General features: G+C 48.7%; 1 protein-coding gene across 1 annotated transcript; it reads right to left on the bottom strand.

The window, feature by feature from the left end:
- Positions 1–11,450: 11,450 nt before the first annotated feature.
- LOC141988699 (zona pellucida sperm-binding protein 3-like) lies at positions 11,451–19,970 on the bottom strand. The gene is made up of 9 exons (XM_074954601.1): positions 19,901–19,970; positions 17,448–17,626; positions 16,121–16,233; positions 15,126–15,229; positions 14,474–14,645; positions 13,500–13,611; positions 13,008–13,194; positions 12,355–12,597; positions 11,451–11,858 (listed from the first exon to the last, which is right to left on the bottom strand). The coding sequence occupies exons 1-9, from the start codon at positions 19,968–19,970 to the stop codon at positions 11,602–11,604; spliced, it is 1,437 nt and encodes a 478-aa protein (XP_074810702.1). The 3' UTR covers positions 11,451–11,601.
- Between the last annotated feature and the right edge of the window lie 1,167 nt (positions 19,971–21,137).

Here is a 21,137-nt window from a genome sequence, read left to right as displayed (position 1 = left end):
AACTATATACCCATGAAATTACAACCTATAACATCACTGTAACAACAATGCTCAGTGCATCATGAGCCTTCTGAAGACACCTGACATGACAAACTTTGCATTGGGTATCACACAATCATATTATAAGGATGAACATGGGGGTGCAGGGTGTTCCCCTGAGGTACAGAGCATCACACCGTCCTCCAGAATAATCTGAATTTTTTGCTTTAGGTTTTTGGAAAGCAAAAAAAAAAAAAATCCATTTCACCACAAGCTTGTTTGGAAGTTGTCAAAAGTGACAATTTCCCCCACAAAAATTGTTTACAAAACCCCATTTTCCAGGAGAGTTTTGACCAATTCCGAGGAGGCTATGCAAGGGCTGTGGTGAGTCAAATGACCCTGTGCCACGTACCCCTCTCCTCTGTGGTGTGACTTCAGGGGTGACAGGGGGAGGAAGATAAACCAGAGAATGATGGGACCCCTGCTGGGCATCAATAATCCTTCCTCTTCAGAATGTCTTATTGCATGGGGAAACTGAGGCACAGAGCAGTGAATGACCCAGACAGGGGGCAAACCCAATTCTAGTTTAGTCACACATGAAAGACAGCCTCCCCACTCCCACCCATACCATGTTACAAAGTAATGAAATTCCAGACCAGAACAGTTGTTTCTCATAGGTCTCCAGCAGGGCTGAAGTGGTGGTAGCATGAAGTGAAGCTTGGAATTCTTTTGGGACTGCACAGTTCAGACAACCCTGTTTCCTCTACTGCTCACAGGCTTTGCCTTCGGAGAGCTTTAATGCTCTCAGTGCCATCATGAGGGACCTGATGTTAGGCCAGGCTAACATGGAGAGGGTAGAAAGAAGGAATGTTGAGCCAGGCTTATACCTGCATTTAATTGCTCCCCACTCCACTCACTAGGAGGTGGGGTTAGACATCCCCAATTCCTGCAGGCATGAGAATGTTTATATCACAATTTCCCCACTCTGTGGCTCAGGGTATTTACTGCCAAACCAGAGAAGAATGGAGGAGTTTACACTCTCAGTGCCATGTGGAACCTTTCTGCCAGGTGATGCCAGCAGCCACGAGGACCAGGGTTCCTCTTAACATTACTGTAACCCTTCTGCCTGTCAGAGTTGGCAGCAACAAGGGCGGGGGTTCAGTATCTAGGGGTTCCATTCCAATAACACAATGCAAAACCTGCTCAAGCCCCCACCCAGTACCCTGGGACAAATATATACCACCCCCTATGAGCGCCTCTAAGAGGCAATACTTCCCCTCTCGCAAGCACAGGGTCTGAGTGTAGCAAAAGTCTTTTAATAACAGAGAGAAACAATGTGGCATTATGTTGGGGAAACACCACCAACAGGATTCATAACACAACCCATGAGCAAAAACCCACCCCAAGCAAATTGGGCCGTGTCCTTTCCCTTTGGTTCTTGAGTCCAGCAACCCCAAAGTCACCCAAAGTCCCAAAAGTCCAACAACCCAGAAGTCTCTGTCCCTGGTCAGTGCAGCCCCAGAGTTTCAGAATTTATCTGCAGAGTTTTACCTCCCAGCCTGGGTGGAAATGGGGAGGTGTCAAGGTTCCTTCCCCACTCTGAACGCTAGGGTACAGATGTGGGGACCTGCATGAAAACCTCCTAAGCTTACTTTTACCAGCTTAGGTTAAAACTTCCCCAAGGTACAAACTATTTTACCTTTTGCCCTTGGACTTTCACTGCCACGACCAAACACCTAACCGGTATATTATTAGGAAAGAGTCAGTTTGGAAACATCTTTCCCCCAAAAAATCCTCCCAAAAGTTACCCCCCACCTTCCTGGGGAAGGTTTGATAAAAATCCTCACCAATTTGCATAGGTGACCACAGACCCAAACCTTTTAATTTTAGCTCTTTAGTGATTTCAGCTTCTAGTAGGGGAGCCTCAGTGCTGGTGAACCATTAGCCTAAAGTGAATTCAGCTCAGCAGCCTGTAACTAGACTCCTAATAGAATCAAAACTAGCTCTGATATTCCACAGTGGGGGGAGAGGGGGGGGGGGGGGAAGAGAGAGAGAGAGAGAGAGAGAAGAAAGTGCAATTGGCATGTAGGTCCCTCAGCAGGGACCCCATACCACCAGGTATTAATACCTAACCCCCAAACTCTCTCAATTCACTGGGTTTTGGAACCCATGATCCTTGCCTAGCGAGTGGTGCTTAGTTGATGGCGAGTCCCTCCATCATAACAAAAGGCCAAGTACAGTTCCACTGTCCTTGATTCACATAATCAGGATAATAACAGTTTATTCTTCCTGCCCCAATAACAGAGAAACTGGGGCTCCTGCAGCAGCCAAAGTGACCATCTAGGTGGGGTGGGTGTGCCTATGCAAATGAGATCAGCCCCTGAAGTTCTTTTCCACAACCCATCACAACTCACCACCAGATGTCAGGGTAGAGCTCATCCTGACTCTGCTTACATTACAAAACAGAAGCAGCATGAGCTGACAACCAGAAATATGGGAAACCTATTCACCACCCTTCTCCATGAGGCAATACTTCCCCAGGTTCAAGCCCTGAGTTTGTGTATGAGAAAGCTTCCGTGGAGAGGGATTAGGGGGAACTACCAAAATGGTGACTCGAAAGTAAAGTAAAACACTTTCCCCACAGAATCTTGGTCCTCTGCCTGTTCCCGCCTTGCAATGGGAAGGCCCAGTGGACATCAGCTTAGCACACCAGTCCCTTTGCCCCTTGCTGCACCCCCACCCAGTTTGGTGTCCAAGATCAGGAAAATCCTAGCCTCCAGGGGTGCATTCAATCAGATGTACATCCTGCCTGAGGGTGGGGGGAAATGGTTGAGTGATGCTGTTCGGAGGTTCCACCAGCTAATCCAGTTCTTAGTGATTGGAGTGGGTGGTCACTACTGCCCCTTCTGCATTTTCTTTCATCAGAAGACCCTCCCCAAACATCTCAGGTTCAGCCCCTTACATCATCAGCTTAGTAATGATTTCAGCGCTAGTGATCACTGGAAAGGTTGAAATAAGTTGAAAGGGTTTTCAGCTCTCTTTAAACACTGGAGAAGATGGCCAAACAACACCTAAGATGCTTTAAGAAGAATCTGCTCCACATAGGAAAAGTCTATTGCCACGCCATCTTTCACTTGGATTTGACATCACTACCCAAGACTTAGCAAGTGAGCTTACAGTTAGAGGAACTGTATTGTTCTCTACCCTTTAGTTATAGAATAAGGTTTTGTTAGTCCTGCGCCCAAGTTTTAAACCAAACCAGCCAAAATTGATCACTTTGGCAAAGCTGCTCTTGTTGGATCATATTAAAGAAGTTCTGTATTAAAATCACAAATGAGTTTGATTCCCCATAGTTTAAATTCCAGGGTATTACTAATTAAGAGGTCTCTTGGTTTTTGGTACTGTTTCTCTCCCTCTGTATGTGAAACTTGCAAGCTGCTAATTGCGTTAGTACATTCTAAGACAGAGTCTGTTCTCAACGCAATTCACAGAGAGAGAGACTCAAAGCAATACTCTAACAACAGAAACAGCACCCAGAGACTCCCCACCCTTTTGTTGTATTAACAATTGTGATTAAAATAGAGATAGAGGATGTATGTGGATGGATGCTTGGTGTGGATAATAACTGAATGACCAGGGAGGTGCCAGCCTAAGAATCCAGTGTCCATCAGCTGAAGAAGGCGTCAAGTGGAAATAACCAGAGGACCCCCAGAGGGCAGACTGGAATGCACTCAACAGCCTCAAGAATGGGAGAACCAAAGAACAAGATAACATCTAGCAGCAGGGAGCCGTCAGGAATGTGCTATCTGCTGATTGATTCAGCAACAGCATGATGAAGCAATTCCCATAGACTGGCATAGGAAGAAATTCCTATAAAAATAGACTCTAAAAAGTGAGAACTTTGGGGTCTGATTCTGCAAACCAACTTCCAGGAGCATCAGATGAGCATCTGACAAGGCCCTGCTCCCTCCTCATGTCCAGGCCACCTGGCCAGTGGCTTGGCATGAGCAACTCTAAGGCTGGTAACTATGATAACAACCTTGCAGAACCTGTGTGTGTGTGTGTGTGTGTGTATGAATGAATGTGTGAAGAAATATGAGATTGAATGGAATGTTATAGCTATAACTAACTGCTTACTATGATAACAACCTTGCAGAACCTGTGTGTGTGTGTATGAATGAATGAGTGAATAAAGATGAGATTGAATGGAATGTTACAGCTGTAGACTATGATTCTTTCTGTATTCACAATAAATGTGGTATTATGCCTTTTTCCCTTTAATAAGATCCTGCTGGTTTTTAATTTATTGGTACAACATTTTGGTGGAGAATTGCGAAAGGGGGAATATTGGTAAAAAACCTCAGTTATTGTAAATATTGGTGTGCACACCGCCAGCTCTAGTGAGCTAGGCATTTCTATTAGGTTAACCAGACCTGCTGGCCTCCGAGAAGGTAGCAGGGGACCTGCTGGCCTCTGAGAAGGTAGCAGGAAAAACAGATTAAACCAGACCTGCTGGCCTCCGAGAAGGTAGCAGGGGACCTGCTGGCCTCCGAGAAGGTAGCAGGGAAAACAGATTAAACCAGACCTGCTGGCCTCCGAGAAGGTAGCAGGGGACCTGCTGGCCTCCGAGAAGGTAGCAGGGAAGAACAGATTAAACTAGACCTGCTGGCCTCCGAGAAGGTAGCAGGGAAAACAGATTAAACCAGACCTGCTGGCCTCCGAGAAGGTAGCAGGGGACCTGCTGGCCTCCGAGAAGGTAGCAGGGAAGAACAGGTTAACCGGACCGGCTGGCCTCCGAGAAGGTAGCAGGGAGAAATAGGTTAACCAGACCTGCTGGCCTCCGGGAAGGTAGCAGGGGACCTGCTGGCCTCCGGGAAGGTAGCAGGGGAAAAACGCATAGATTAAGCTATGATTTCAGAATCTAGGCTGTGTCACTTGCTAAGTAATACCAGCAGTGACAAAGAGATTGAAATATCCATGTTAAGATGTTTAAAAGAAAACAGGGTAAGCCAGTACCAGAGGGAGGAATGGAGTCAGAAGGAACTCCAACCTCACCTTTTGTTAAAGAAATTACACCTTTTAAACAAAACCTTCAAAAATTTGGGCACAGTCCTTGGACTAAACAAGCCCTAGCTGATCTCTGCACTATTTCGGACCTAGAGGATAGATTGGCTCAGTATATCCTCATATACAAACCTTCTAGTGCTGCCAAAAGAGATGCAGCAGCAATTTGGTTGTTGTGGGAGGCATGTAAGGATTCTTCCCTCCGCTTGTCTTCATGTAAAGAGGAAAAGGCACAAACGGAAAAGGGAGCAGACAATTGGAAGGTGCTGGCTACAAATACCCAAAGCCAGCTGAAAATAGTGAAAGAGGCACTCCAGGAATACAAAAAGAGTGAAAAAGTTAACTCTGCAGAGGCTGGAGGGAGGCAGGTAAAGGGGGAGAAGGTCCTATGTATGGCACCCCCAGGCATAATTACAAAGAGAAAGAGTAAAAAAAAAAAAGTTAACTCTGCAGAGGCTGGAGGGAATTAAGCAGCTAAACTTTGTGAAAATGTTAAAAAGGAAAAAAAAGTGTTAGAGAAAGAGCATTCTTGGTTTCTTTGCAGCCATTCTGAGGGAAAAATGGGCCCTTTTCCAAAGGAATGTCTGTAAATTAGCCAGGCAAAAGAAACTGATTAAAATCATTTGACTGGACAATTTAGTCAAATTTGCTAAAAGAACATAAGGGGGTTCTATTGGAACTTAACTGCCTCAAATGTATAAAGGGAATGTAAGATGTAAAAAAACAGAGCAACGTGGAAGGGATGTTAAAGAAAAGAAAATGTGTATGTATCTATCTGTGTGTGTGTAAATATGTAAAGTTCTAAGGACCAGTTGGTTTTGTTTTTGTTTTAAATAATGCCACTAAAAATCCATTTGACTCTTTAATTCAAAGTTGCAAAACTGACAGACCTTTTTGCTAGACACAGGTAATTAGTGCTGTTTGGCTTTGGGATTTGGCATTCAACCCTTAAAAGGTAACTCAATGCTTTACAAAATTTAAAATGTTTTTAAGTTGTGGCTGCAGCTGGGCAGTCAAAATCAGGAGAATATAAAAAAAAAAAAATTTTCTCGATTCTTTTTGTTTGTTTGTTTGTTTTTGTAACAAAATAACAGATGAGAGTTGTAGAAAAAAAAATTAAAAAAACAGTGCCTCTCTGAAGCAACAGCAGGGGTGAGGTGCACAAAACAAAAAGAAGCAATGTGAGAAACACTGAGTCTTAAAATGGCTCTGAGTAATCAGACTGTCACTTTGATAAAGGTACATGAAACCTCTGCAAGCAAAAAAAAAGGAATAGTGACACCTTATGTAAAAATAGATCTGGATAATGTTATAGAAGTTAAACTATGGAAGGAATGTGCATTTGCCCCAGAACATGCGCAGGGTATATTGTAGAAGGGGCAAAAGAAATGCAAACGTACCATGCTACTTAATTAAAATGCTATTAGGGCTCCAAAGGGAGCCACAATAGGTTGGGTTTTCTTTTTCAGATTGCTGTGTGTTTTGGAAGCAGAAGTTAAAAGTAATCAAAACTCTGGTGAAAGTTGATTGTGTCCCTTTTAAGATAGAGTCTCTGAGCTGCTGATGGCTTTAAATCCAAAAGCAGGAAGTGTCTGTGAAAATGCAAATTACCTAAATGATAAAGGAAGGAAAGAACTAGCAGCACAAAGGAGCTGCAGATAAAGGACACACCTGGTCAGCAAACAAATTGTCTAAATAAAAGACATGGGATAACAAGATAATTTTAATAAATTTAATGATAATAAGTATCCCTGTAACAACATATAGTGTGTATGATTTTTGGAAAAACCCTTTAAGGTCGTATGGTAATGATGCTTCTCAGTTATTACCTGTAAATAAAACTTAAAGCTTAACACAGCAGGAAAAACATTATAAACTTGGTCTTCTGTATAAGAAGGAAAACTCAGGGATTTAATGACTAAACAGTGGGATAATTTCCCCATAACCCTTAAAAGATAAAAGCCATTGAAACCTGGCCTGCCTATAGAACAAAAACAGGAAAATACGGGGGCAATTCCTCTGTTTTGCCTGCAATCAGCAAGGGTATTTGTAAAAGAAATATTTTAAGCAATAATCTGCCACCCCAAAAAGGGGTAGAAACATGTTCTTTTTGTCTTTCAGAAAAATCAGGAAAAGCTGATGCCAGCTGAAAAGTAACCCAATACCATGAATCTACTGTCACAATAGAAATTGTGTTTTGTGTTCTATGTTTTGTCTTGTGTTTTGTCTTGTTGCTAGCACTGTTGTGTGTTTAAAAAAAAAAAAAAAAAAAAAAAAAAAGATACTGAAGACCTGCAGGAACTTAAAAATAAATTAAGCTTTCTGTCCCAGCTACAGGACAGCCTGATACAAAAACAAGTACATGCCAACGTAGACTTGGTCCAAATTGGTCTGGGTAACCTAAAAGCCCGATGGAATCTTCGGCAATGGCTTAATACTACCACATGGCTTATGCATAAGAAAAAAAAAATTAGAAATAGGAAACTACACAGCCATAGCTATGGGATGCACTGAAATGCAGAAACTTGCACTAGCTACTTTGGAACACAAAATGTTCTGGGTCATATTGGGAAATATTAAGGTTTGATGCATTTGTTAAAACAAAGAAAGAGATCATTGTTTGACACTTATCAATATGAATGGATGCAATATGTTTCCAGTATTGTAAAACCAGACTTGTTAATGGGAGAAATTGTTGTCAAAATTGCACACCAACAGTCCCTGGAGGCAAAGGTATTGAAGGTTAGCCCACTCCCCATATTACACGTGGGATCCTTCTGGCTACCCTGGACCTCGAGCCAGTGGGCTGGGGAGGGAGGGAAGCTATTGGACACTAGAGGTTGTACCGAATGGACTCCTCAAAAGTGGGTGTGCCTCACCTTGCCTGTTGCCCCAGAACCTTGTAGTAAAGATACATCACTAGGATCATGTATGTGGCATGAATTGGAATCACAAACTCAAATTGCCTCACAGTACCTTCTCTTGAATTGGCTACATAGAAAGTGACACTGACGATTATAAATCTTAGTGTCAAAAGGGGGATTATGTTGGATCATATTAAAGAAGTTCTGTATTAAAATCACAAATGAGTTTGATTCCCCATAGTTTAAATTCCAGGGTATTACTAATTAAGAGGTCTCTTGGTTTTTGGTACTGTTTCTCTCCCTCTGTATGTGAAACTTGCAAGCTGCTAATTGCGTTAGTACATTCTAAGACAGAGTCTGTTCTCAACGCAATTCACAGAGAGAGAGACTCAAAGCAATACTCTAAGAAACAGCACCCAGAGACTCCCCACCCTTTTGTTGTATTAACAATTGTGATTAAAATAGAGATAGAGGATGTATGTGGATGGATGCTTGGTGTGGATAATAACTGAATGACCAGGGAGGTGCCAGCCTAAGAATCCAGTGTCCATCAGCTGAAGAAGGCGTCAAGTGGAAATAACCAGAGGACCCCCAGAGGGCAGACTGGAATGCACTCAACAGCCTCAAGAATGGGAGAACCAAAGAACAAGATAACATCTAGCAGCAGGGAGCCGTCAGGAATGTGCTATCTGCTGATTGATTCAGCAACAGCATGATGAAGCAATTCCCATAGACTGGCATAGGAAGAAATTCCTATAAAAATAGACTCTAAAAAGTGAGAACTTTGGGGTCTGATTCTGCAAACCAACTTCCAGGAGCATCAGATGAGCATCTGACAAGGCCCTGCTCCCTCCTCATGTCCAGGCCACCTGGCCAGTGGCTTGGCATGAGCAACTCTAAGGCTGGTAACTATGATAACAACCTTGCAGAACCTGTGTGTGTGTGTGTGTGTGTGTATGAATGAATGTGTGAAGAAATATGAGATTGAATGGAATGTTATAGCTATAACTAACTGCTTACTATGATAACAACCTTGCAGAACCTGTGTGTGTGTGTATGAATGAATGAGTGAATAAAGATGAGATTGAATGGAATGTTACAGCTGTAGACTATGATTCTTTCTGTATTCACAATAAATGTGGTATTATGCCTTTTTCCCTTTAATAAGATCCTGCTGGTTTTTAATTTATTGGTACAACACTGTCTACTGATCACCCAGGCAACCTAGGTGTGTCTGTGCAAATACAGGTTTCAGAGCAGTAGCTGTGTTAGTCTGTATCAGCAAAAATGTGTTAGTCTATAAGGTGCCACAAGGACTCCTCATTGAGCAAATACAGTTGGTTCCTCACATCTTTGCCCCCCGTTCCTCAGTTGATGGCAGAAGAGAGCTCAGTTTGAGCATAGGTTTATACTCTCCAGTTACTAGCCATAGGAGCACAAGACCCTCAACTGTCTGAGGAGAGTACTCTCCTCTACCATATGATACACCAGCACTAACTCTAAGGTCCCAGCACTCAGATATCTAGGCCAAAAGTCTCAGTGAATTTGCAGAGAGCAGGCCTAGAATCCACCCCAGTAGCTACTAAGCTGGACTGTTAAGTAAGACACCAGTGCCTTTCTGAGCATGGCAGAAAGATCTTTAAGACTGTCACTGCAGGAAGGGACAGAGAGTCATGCCCTTCACTGCCTTTCTTACCTTCTCACCAGGGCTGGTAGGAGGCATGGCTTAGGACCAACTGTGCTGCCTCCCCCAGATCTGCCCTGCAGCGGTACACAGGAGATCAGCACACATTCAGCCCCTCATTGATAGTGAGTTTGTGTGTGTGGTTTTTGGAGGGGTGTGTGTGTGGGGGGGGGGGTGAGAAAACCTGGATTAGTGCTGGAAATGACCCACCTTGATTATCATGCGCATTATAAAGAGGGGTTTCAAAGAGGGATGGGCTATTACCAGCAGGAGAGTGAGTTTGTATGTGTGGGGGGGGGGGGAGGGTGAGAAAACCTGGATTTGTGCTGGAAATGGCCCTCCTTGATGATCACTTTAGATAAGCTGTTACCAGCAGGAGAGTGGGGTGGGAGGAAGTTTTGTTTCATGGTCTCTGTGCGTATATAATGTCTTCTGCAGTTTCCACGATATGCTATGCATCCGATGAAGTGAGCTGTAGCTCACGAAAGCTCATGCTCAAATAAACTGGTTAGTCTCTAAGGTGCCACAAGTACTCCTTTTCTTTTTACGAATACAGACTAACACGGCTGTTACTCTGAAACTTACCCAGTTAGACACCCACTCAGAATGTTCTCAGTACCAGGACAGCCTCAGTTAACTGCCTTTTGGGTACCTAGGCTCTAGTTGTTTGGGGGATTGTTTAGGTCCAGCTCAGGTGTGGGGCTGTGGTGGGGGTCTGGTCACCATGAGTGAGAGGGGAACAGTGAGTGGAGAGATGGGACCAGACAAGTCACATCAGTTGGACTGATGTATCCATTAGTGCATAGAGTCAGTTGGCTCAAAGCCCTTGAGTTCCAAGATTTGAATGGAGTGATTTGTTTGTCCTACCCCCTGCCCCCAAGAGCAGGGCCTAGGCAAAGCAGATGGAGGCAGCGGAGCATGAAGACTCAGCATCCTCCCCACACCCCATTTACAATGGGGGAATACCTGAGTCATCATGGTTACCTAGGTTTCTTACCACAGAAAAGGAAACTGAATGTTCCCTCAGCAACAAGGCCCCCCATCATTGAGGTCATTGTAGCAGAGGACATGACATGTGTATGTGCTCCCCCTACCCACTGCCCTGGCAGTGACCAGCAGTGCCATGCCCCAAAGTGTTAAGGAAAAGTTGCACATGTGACTCCATTTTGGTTTGGGGCCCACCATTGTCTAAAAGCAAGCACATCATGCACCAGGAGGCGTGTTCCTTAGATACTGCATTCCTGTGAAAATCCTCCTCCTTGTCTCCAGCCTGCCTTGACTCCCAGTATCTGTTTCTTTGTCAGTCCCTAAACTCCCTATTTTCTGGCCTTTGATGTGAGGCCTCCCATCCTGATAATAAAAGTTACTGATGCATGGCTTTAGGACCATGCTGTGTAATTAACATACTAGTTTAGCATGAGGAATGCACCAAGCAGGGATAGGTGGTAGATAAGAAAAGGGTTTATTTTTTGGCTAAGGTTTCTGATGCACAAGGGCAACATGCTTTGCTAAAAAGTATAACCTTTGTATAATCTGTATTCAGGGTCCCCTCCTGGCTAGCAGGTGGGCACCATGCTCGAGTGTAATAAACTTGGTGTTTTTTGGGAACTCGGCAGTTGTGGACTTTGTGCCTCAGCCTAGATTTGAGCTGTGTGTGACCTACCAGGTGTAATTCGTAACAAAAGGAAGGTACATAGTGGGTGTTTTATGGTAGAGCCATTGCTAAAGAGGAAGAAGCGCCCTCACCCTGCAGGTCAGATTATAGCTCCATACTGAAGATGGAATGCTCTTTTGGAAATCTGACCCTCAGTGGTCATCTTATCTTCTGGTTCTGAAGGAGAAGGTACTGGTATGACTGGCCATAGTTAAACTGGGGACAGAAGAGGCTCACAGCCAGCCAGGTGGTGCTGAAGTGCCCCCCACCCCAGCTACCCCCACTCTGAGGAATGAGACATTTCCATTGACTGACTGGTTTATTTTATTTTATTTTTTTAAGAGGCAACTGGAGTATCATACAGAGCCAGACTCCCCACAGGCTGCAGCCACCACAGCACCAGGTTTCTTAGAGGCTACATTGGAGTCCCCAGAGGCTGTGGGTGCCATAGCAACAGCACCAGATTCCCCCAAGGCAGCATCAATGGCACCCATCCGGTATCCTCTGTGGTAGCGCTTGGTGGAGCAGTAGCAACCCAGGATTCCCAGGAAGACAAAGAGTGAGCACAGCACTGCTATGGCCAGGGTGGTGACAGAGAAGGAGAGCCGCAGCCCTGTGGGAAAGGAATACAGAGCAGCACTCAGGAGAGAGGCTGTGAGGACATGTGGTCAAAGCAGCCTGGCTCCAAGAGCCTCCTAAAGCCATCATCAACCCTTGTGTGTTGGGGGGGGGAGGGGAGAAGGGAAGAGACAGGGATCAACCCAGCAAGGCTAATTTTTCCACCCCCTCCTGGTCACTGCTCCATGCTTGTGGGACATGGGGCTTGGCCCCCATTTCTGTTTGGAACAGCCTGACTCCAGATCTCCCCTCATCCCAGATTTCCAGGATTTGGGGCCCTGCAGCCAATGACAGCAACCCCATTAGTCAGTTCTGCCAGTTGGCTAGGTGATGAGACAATAAGAAGTAGACCAGACTGCTCATGGCCTTGCTCGTGGCTACACTGAGCAACAACTCACCCACTGACAGATGGGTCATGGGAGTCAGTCTCACTCCAGTCAGCTCCCCCCACCCCACCTCTGCCCTGACAGAGGGCAGATCAGAGCACTCACCTGAGGACTCCTTCATGTCCCCTCTCACGATGGGGTTCATGGCCCGATTGGGAGAGAACAGGACAGGGTGGATGGCTTTAGGGGTGCCAGAGATGGGCACAGTGTAAGAGAGCTCAACAGCCCCTGCCATGGCAGAGGTGGGCTCTGTAGAAGCCAATGTTAGGGGTCTGGAGCCCAGTGTAGTGGAAGAATTGGAGGCCAGCTTGATAGGGCCGAGCTGGAGGTCTGCTTCTCCAAGGAGCCCTGCAGGGAAAGAGCAGCCACAGTCTGGGAGCCTCACCACCCTCCTCCTGCCATGCCAATGCCCACCAGCAATCAGCACAGGGTCTGGTGGGGTGGAAGCCACATGTGCAGCAAGCCAGATGATCTATCCAGCCCCTGTATCAGAAGCAGCTGGGCTCAGCTTTGACATCAGCCAGATGGGAGCTTAGTCTCATGGGCAAGAGGGGCAGCTCTACTCCCCCAAATGCTAGAAGGGGCCAAATGCCCCTAGGGCAGTCCCTGCTCTGGTGCCAAGGAAGAGTGGTCTGGGGGCAGGGCACAGAGATTGGAGGATCCCAGGGACACATTAGCCCAGGCCAGCCTCCCCCAGCCCACCAAGGAATGGCAGAAGCCAGGCAAGCTCCTCCAGAAGGGGGGGCATGCAAGGTTACCTTCCCTTTCCTGAGGCAGATGCCGGCGCCGCCTCCTGCTCCCACAGCCAGCAGGGGAAGCACAGCAGGAGCAGTCTCCTCCATCATGGGAGTGCCAGGCTGCAGTGGCTGGATCATAGGAGCAGGCCTTGTTGTGCTGGTCGGCAGGGCCGGCAGCCACTGCCTTCAGGTGGCACAGGAGGTAGATCTGAAAGCATGAAAGATGTCACAGCCAGATGTGGTTCTGTATGGGATGCAGGGAGAGCCCAGAACTCCACTTACTGTGAGGTCAGGCTGAGGGAACCCTCTTCCCATACAGCACCCATTCTGCCCCACACCCCTGGCCATCCATCTCTAGGAGAGAGGACGGGAGAGCTCATCTTATCTCCTCGCAGGGTCCTGTGGGAGAGTCCCTCATGGAGATGGCAGCCATCTTGCATTGCTGATACCCACCCCATACAGGGAAGTCAGTGCCCTTCCAGGTGGCTCAGGCCCCCCCTCCTCTGTACTGACCTGGTTGTTGGAAGCACCAGTGAAGACAAATGTGTCCAGCTGGAAACGGAGGAACTGGTCTCCTCGTGGGGCAAGGAAGTGGGAGCGGCTGTGCTGCCCATCCACAAGGCACCTGTAGGGAGGAGGGGGGTTACTCACCCAGCCTCCTCAGTGCCATGGAGTCAGCCTTCATCCTGGCTCCCAGATGGTCCACATGGGACCAGAGAAACAGCTCGGGAGGGGGGGCACCTGACCCAGATCCCAGGGGTGGGGAGACAAGGAATTGTGGGGATTTGGGGCAATGGTGGAGCAGCCGGCAGCCTGGAGATACAGGTTGTACAGGAGCAGTTCAAACCATTACTAAATAAACTAAGGCCCTAGTAAATCCATGGCCATGAAAAACAAGTCATGGACTGTGAAATTTGGCCTGCCTCCCCCCCCCCCCACCGAAATCTGGTCACATGTGCCACATTTTACCCTATACTATACAGGGGAGACCAGTGTTTCTCAAATTGGGGATCCTTACCCAAAAGGGAGTTGTGGGGGGTCAAGGTTATTTTAGGGGGCTCATGGTATTGCCACCCTTACTTCTGTGCTGCCTTCAGAGCTGGGCGGCCAGAGAGCAGTGGCTGCTGGCCAGGCATCCAGCTCTGAAGGCAGTACCCTGCCAGCAGCAGTGCTGCAACCCTGCCTACAATAACCTTGTGACCGCCTGCCCCCCAAACTCCTTTTTGGGTCAGGATCCCTACAGTTACAACACTGAGAAATTTCAGTTTTAAATGCTGAAATAATGAAATTTGTAGAATTTTTTTTACATCCTACAACTGTGAAATTGACCAAAATTGACTCTGCATTTGGTAGGGCCCTACTAATAACTTAAAAGCCCACTGTCCACTTCCCTCCATGGGCCAGAACTGCCTAGTCCTGCTAGATAAAATGGTGCTTTGATACTAGACACTGGAGCCTGTTCAGAGTCTTCTGCCCAAGATGCTCACCCGTGGTCTGTGATGACCTCATATTTCATGGAAGACTCTGCACTTGGCCGGGCCACACATTCATCCACGTAGATCCTCAGAGGTGCATGGCTGCCAGTTCTCACTGATGCCTGGATGTTTATCAGGTCACCAAGGTAGTAAGTGGGGTCAGACAGGGGGGATGACCAGGTACCTGAGGACAAAAGATGGGGGATGACACTCACCTGAACCCTCCTTGTTCCTGCCTAGCCAGCACTGCCCACCCCCCAGTACAGACTAGCAAGGAGTCTGCCAGAGAAAGGGGTATAAGGCAGGAGAGATCAGCAAGAAAGCAGGAGGATTGGGGTGGCATCAACAGATCTGTGGGAAGGAAAACCCAAGGCTAGAATAATAGGGGCAGCAGGGTGAGACTGGGGGGTACTAACAGCTGGAATGGCAGGGGGCTATGGTCAAGGTAAGGGGAGCTCAGGGATGAGGGGGAAGGATGTTATCAGGGCTGGGGGACTAACTTGGGGTGTCCACACTTCCCCCTTTATCTGCATGAGCAATGAAGTGCCTTCCTAACTCATCCCCTGGAGACAAGCCTGGCTAGTGGGCTCCCTGTCATTTAGCCATAGACTGGGTGGGATCCCCAGGAGACTCCCAAGGTCCCCTTGAATACACCACCACTCACTGTCATATACATCCAGGGCAAAGTCCAGACGCCGTCTGTGCATTAGAGTGGAGCTGAAGGGGATCCAGGTGGGTTGGAGGCCCAAGGAAGAGACATTCCCAGTCCTGAACAGAGAAGAGACAGTCACTACCTCTTCTTCATACCCAGGATCTCCCATTGTGTGGTGGCACATGGCACTCTCCTTTGGAGATATCCTGGCAGCCATTGTGTAGCCCCTCCTGCTTTCCTATCACCCTGCCCCCCCCTCCAATAGCGGGGAGGTTATTCCCAGCAGGACACTCCAGTTACACCTCATAGCATCTAGATCAGTGGTTCTCAAACTTGTACTGGGAACCCCTTTCACATATGGGGGGGTCATACTCAGGCTTGTAATTAAAAACATACTTACCACCATTATAAATGCTGGAGGCAAAGGGAGGTTTGGGGTGGAGGCTGACAGCTCACCTAGAGGGGTCCTGTGCCCCAGTTTGAGAACCCCTGATCTAGAGCCACCCCTCCATCCCCTGGCTCAGCCCAAGACTATGGTGTAGCCAGAGCAGAGCTGTGGTGAAGAAGCTGGCTGAGACATTCATGAGCCCTAGTACATTATCACTTCAGTCTCTATTGCCTTGTCTCACCATGTGCACTAGCATGGTGTGTGCACGGCACTAGTAGATCAGCATTGTGTGGGTGACAGGTAGGTCTTGTGGACCATCAGGCCCCACCAAGGCTCTGCTCAGTTGTGCTTCTCTGCAGCTGAGTCATGAGTATTAAAGACCCGGGCAGCTCTAGTTGACTGAATACCCAGCCTTGGTGTGACAGACCCCGCAATCACATCCCAGCCTCAGCAGGGCAATCCAGGACTCCTGACTCCCTGGCCATTAGCCAAGCTCAGTGGGACAGCCCTGCAATGCTGAGGATGAATAAGTCCAAGTAATGGGGAGAGACTTTGCTCCTTGAAGCAAGTTGGGACCTGTTCTCAGCCCCCCAACACTGCATGGAAGATGCTCACTCACCTGGGGTAGAAGCAGTCTATGGGGAGGGAGAAGGCACTGGCTCGGATCACACCCCCCATGGCAGAAGGTCTGTAGTAAAGGAAGTTTCTGTAGTGGATGGTGTCAGGGAGGAGCTATGTGGAGCAAATACAGCCAAGAGTCAGTATCCCCCAAGGCTACTCAGCTGCACCCTGCTCCATCCATCCATCTAGCAGCAGGGCATCCTGTTCAGGCACAGGCCAGGAGGATAGCTACTGTGACCAGCCAGAAAGGGGAGGTGCATACACCATTGAAGAGATACCCCAGAGCACCAGCCAGTAGGGCACCAGGTTTGACCCTCACAACCCTCCAGCAGCTGCCATTCAAGGGGGCAGGTAGTAAAGAGACTAGTTAGAGGGAGATGAGAATTACTGCTATATCAGTCAGCCCCCTCCTGGGCCAACATCAGGGCTTGGACCTAGTGCCTGGACTCCTAGGAGCAGAAGCTGCTACCACAAGATCCAGAGGAATCCATCTGCTAGCCAGGAGCTGGAGCAGAGTCAAGCCTCCATGGATCAGCCACTAGAGGGGGCATGCAGTGCCCTGAAGAGGGGGTTACAATGGTAACCTCCACCTGAGCATCTCATCACATGTGAACACTAATTAAGGCTCAGGACCCCTCCCCACCATGGCTAGTCTGTCATTTTCCAGACAGAGAAATGGAGAGTCCCTTCCTATAGGGGCACACTGAGTACTTGGGGAACCCTGGGTACTGCTTCCAGCTCAATAGTTCTAATGCTGTAACTTCCCATTTTAGATCAGTCTGTGTTCTCCCAGCTCCTGCAAATGCAGGAACCTGTGGGAAGAGGAAGGCAGGAGTTAGCCAAGCAATTCCACAAGCCAGCGTTCACAGATCTGCTTCAGCCCTTGCATTGTGCCTGTTCATTGGCAATGTTAGGCCCTCCATGGCCCCTGCTGTGCACTTAAGACACTGTACAATTCCCCCTAGTTCAGCTGCAGCCATGAAGTGAAATGCTGTGGGTTAGTATCTGATGGCTAGAAGGCCCTCTCCCCTTGGCTCCCCTCCACCCAACGGCTTCCTCTGAGCCAGATCCCCTATTCGTCTTCTCCTGCATGGGACAGGGTATATCCAGATTCAAGAAGAGCCTCATTGCAGTGAGTCTGCTCCATGTCCAGCACTGGAGTGAATGAATGTGAGGCCTGATTTCCATTACTCAGGAAATATGTGGGCGGGGGGGGGGGGGGGAGAGGGAACAGCATGCTGAGGATTGAAACTGGGCTGCACTCAGCAGGAGAGAGAGATTGACACCCACCCACATACCCAGCCCCTACTTGTCTCTGCTCTCACCTCCATGGTGGCCCCACATGCCGATAGCAGGTGTTCTAGCTGGAATCTATCTGGCCCAACAGCAGTCACGGCACAGCCAGCCCCCAGTGTCAGCTCCCTGGCAGAGACAGTCACGCCGTTCCCAAAGAGATCCACCAGCACCGTGATCTGAAGCCGCGAGCTGCCACACACCACTGACACTGCAGATGGGGCACACAGGGGTTAACAGACTCACAGCCACAGCATCCTCCAGACACAACAGCCCCCCCCCCCCCCCCGCAAGATCCTATCCTGGGATTTACACCACTCCTAGGACTCAGGGCCATAATGCCAGTTGCTGCAACCCAACATGCTCTTTCCACTCCATTCCAAACACCTGCCCTGTGCCCGAGAGGCCATCCTCTAGCCCTGGCACCTCCCAGGGTCCAGCTACCAGATCTGTGCTAGCAGGAGAGGGGATCTCCCCACCACCTCAACAGTTCATCCCCTGGTTCCTGCTGACCAGGGGTGTGTACTGATACCACCCCTGGGAAAAGCAGCCAGTGGCACTGTGGCCAGATGGACGAGCCCAGTGTCAGCAGAAGAAAGGGTGAGCATCCAGTGATGTGGTTAGAGGATCCACCAACCTCCATCACTGAGGGTGACGGGTCCCTTCTTCCACATTACACTGAGTGAGACAGTCATTAGACCTATGGCAGCTGAGTCCCTGGAGCTAGATGGCTATGAGTTGCAAGAGCACACTGGCCATATGCAGGGTCTGTGGAGAATCAGACCTTGTCCACACAGTACTTCACAGTCAGAGCTATATTGCAGAGCCCTCTAAGTGCAGGCTGAGCTTATGCCAACAGCAGATGTTTTCCGTCAGCAGAGTAATACCACCTCCTGGAACAACATTTGTTAAGCCCAGAAAGGCTCCCTTCTGTTGTCAAAGCTGTGTGTACATGGCAATTTTTGGCAGCTTACCATGTTCTCACACACACACCCCTGACTGACCAAAAAAACTGAGTAGAGACCTGGCCCTAGTCTGCCCAGACTAGGTCTCCAACAGCCCCTAGCCTCCCACATCTTCCCTACTCAGACACAGGCCACCAGGAATCCTCTCCATTTCAGGAGAGTGGAAACTGGAGCCACAGCAGTGCCAGGTTCTACCAACCCCAGAGCTGAAATACCAGGTAGCTGCCTTCAGTCATCTACCTGACTGTGGAGGAGGAACAAGGAAGCTCTGCATCAGCCAGCAGGTTACTCCCAGCCGCTGATAAAGCCAGGTTAGAGGCAGGAGAGTGTGAGAGCATTAACCCTTGAAGGACCCAAAAGGCATCCAGGAGCACCAATGCAGCTTGCTGCCAAGCATCGGGGCACGGGAGCAGGAAACCGAGTCAGATGTGAATCTGTGGGTACCTGAAGCCAAACACCCCAAAAATGAGGTACCCAGAAATCCAGCAGCCACTATGGAAAGCTCTGGTTTCAACAAGATCACCCCTGCAGAGCTAGGACTAGAACCCAGGGCCCCAGACTCAGAGCTCCCACCTGCTCTAGCCACTAGGGAATACCACCTCAGAAGTCTCACAAGTGGGCACAGGACTGTCCTGCTGGTATCTCCTTGTGTTACAGATCTCATGCCACCAGAGGCGCCTAGATAGCGACCACAAGAGGAACCTTCACTGTTGTCTCATTGTTGCTACTAAGCCCCAGGATGCCTGCCACCAAAATGCAGTGTTGGATCCTTTGAGGGGGCAGGTCTGTGAACCCAAGAACCGCTAATGCCCATCTTGTCTGGGACAAAGTCAAGGGAGGGGGAAGAGGAACATGGTGGATTCCTCACTGCAGATCCCAGCTATATCTCATCACCTTTCTGTAGCACCTATGTCAATAACTGCTTCCCCAATCCATCACCAGTGGGCGAGAGACCCTTCTGGTGAGTAGTGGCAGCAGCTGCCACTGTTTTACAAGACAACAGAAGCAAGGTGGGTGAGGTAGTATCTTTTACTGGTCATATTGGTCCACTAAGAGGTATTACCTCACTTACCTTGTCACCGTAATATCCTGGGACTGACATGGCTACACTGCCTAAAGAACAAGATGTTATTTAAGCCCAAGGGAAGTTGCATACTTAGGGAGATTTACAGCCACAGACTGTAAAATGGAGCAACTTCCATGCCTGGCAACTGCAAGGAGTCCAGGGTTTCCCCACATGGGCCAGGAGGAAGTGAAGCTCTGTAGGCACCCTGCCAGCAGATAAGTCACTGAGCAGGTGGCCAGAATACATGCCATATGGGAGAGCCCTAGGTTTTACCTAGCCAGAACATACAAGTCTAAGGAAACACACGATCAACAGGACCTGGATCCGGCTCTGCCCACTCAGCAGCTCTTCCAGGAGGCTGGAGCCCAGAGCAGGAAGGCCCCACTCAGCTGGATGATAAACCACAGCAAGAGGCTCACTTTGCACCTGGCACCCCTCATTCCCCCCACTTTACCTGAAGCATTTTGAGCCCAAGCACCAGTGACTAAGATGAGCAAAGCCCAGCACCCCACAGGAGCTCCCATCTTCCACTCTGTACTCAGGAAACAGCCACATAAAGAGAAGCAGCCCCCAGTGGCTCATTTTATACCTGGGCCAGCAGCACTCAGGTGCCCGCAATTCCTCCATTACCAGCATGGGCCACAGCTCCAGTCCCATCCTCTGCAGCTTTGACAGGGGCAGGTGAGCGTAGCCAGCCAAAGCCAGGAGAGCTGCATCTGGTAGATGTGTGCAACCCTGAGCTCTTGTGGTTATAGGTTCAGCTCCTAGGGGTGGTAACTCTGCCCCTTTCCTAATGAGCCACCTACCCACTTCTGTAAGAGACTTTATGTCTGTTCACAACCCTTTTGTGATAAGAGCAGGTTTGTTTGTACAGTTTCTGTCCATTGTTTCCCTGTTTCCTCCAGCACTTGGGAATGAAACCCTCATACACAGCAAGACCATGACACCCCACCTCCCAGGCAAGGATCTCCTAGTTCTATGCACAGATGGATGAACTAACCCTCCCCCCATCTCAGTGAGGAAGGGATGACCACCCCCATTATACTGATGGGAAACTGACGCACAGAACATTCAAAGGCTAATTTTTCAAGCACCCACTAGTTTTGGGTGCCTAATTTGAGACTCCTGGGGCCTGCTATTCAGAGGTGCTGGGCAGCCCTGGCTTCAGCTGAAATCAGTTGACTCCTGGACCCCAGAACCACCCACCTCAGTGCCATCCTGAGCCCCCACCCAGCTCTCCCGATGTCCGCCAAACCTGACCCTAGACCCTGGCTATCCCATCCCTGGGACCCCTGTCACACACAGCTCTGGTGTTGAGCCTCAATTCCAACCCACAGTCCCCTGTTACCCTAGCCCTGGCCTCCCCCACAGCTCTGCCGAGGCTCCTCAATCCCAACCTGTAACCCTCTGCTATCCTGGCCCAGGGCTCCCTACCCCAGCTCTCCTGATGCCCCTCAATCCCAGCCTATGGCCAGGGTCATCTACACACAATGACCTAGGAAACCAGGTAGTGATAAAACCAAGAAGCCCAAATTCCCTCTCTGGTATCGTGGAGTACTACTTCACTGAGGTGACCCATGGTGTCCATGTGTCTGGGCAGAGGTGTTAGCCAGCTGTGGTCTTACAGTCCTATGGCCCCCCTAGTGAGATGTGACCCAGGGCCCTGTGACACCAAGTTCAACAGGGTGGTG

This window comes from Natator depressus, chromosome 6 (genome assembly GCF_965152275.1).
Source record: "Natator depressus isolate rNatDep1 chromosome 6, rNatDep2.hap1, whole genome shotgun sequence".
NCBI lineage: Eukaryota > Metazoa > Chordata > Testudines > Cheloniidae > Natator > Natator depressus.
Note: the sequence above shows the minus strand (reverse complement) of the source record. Positions and strands in the feature narration are given on the sequence as shown.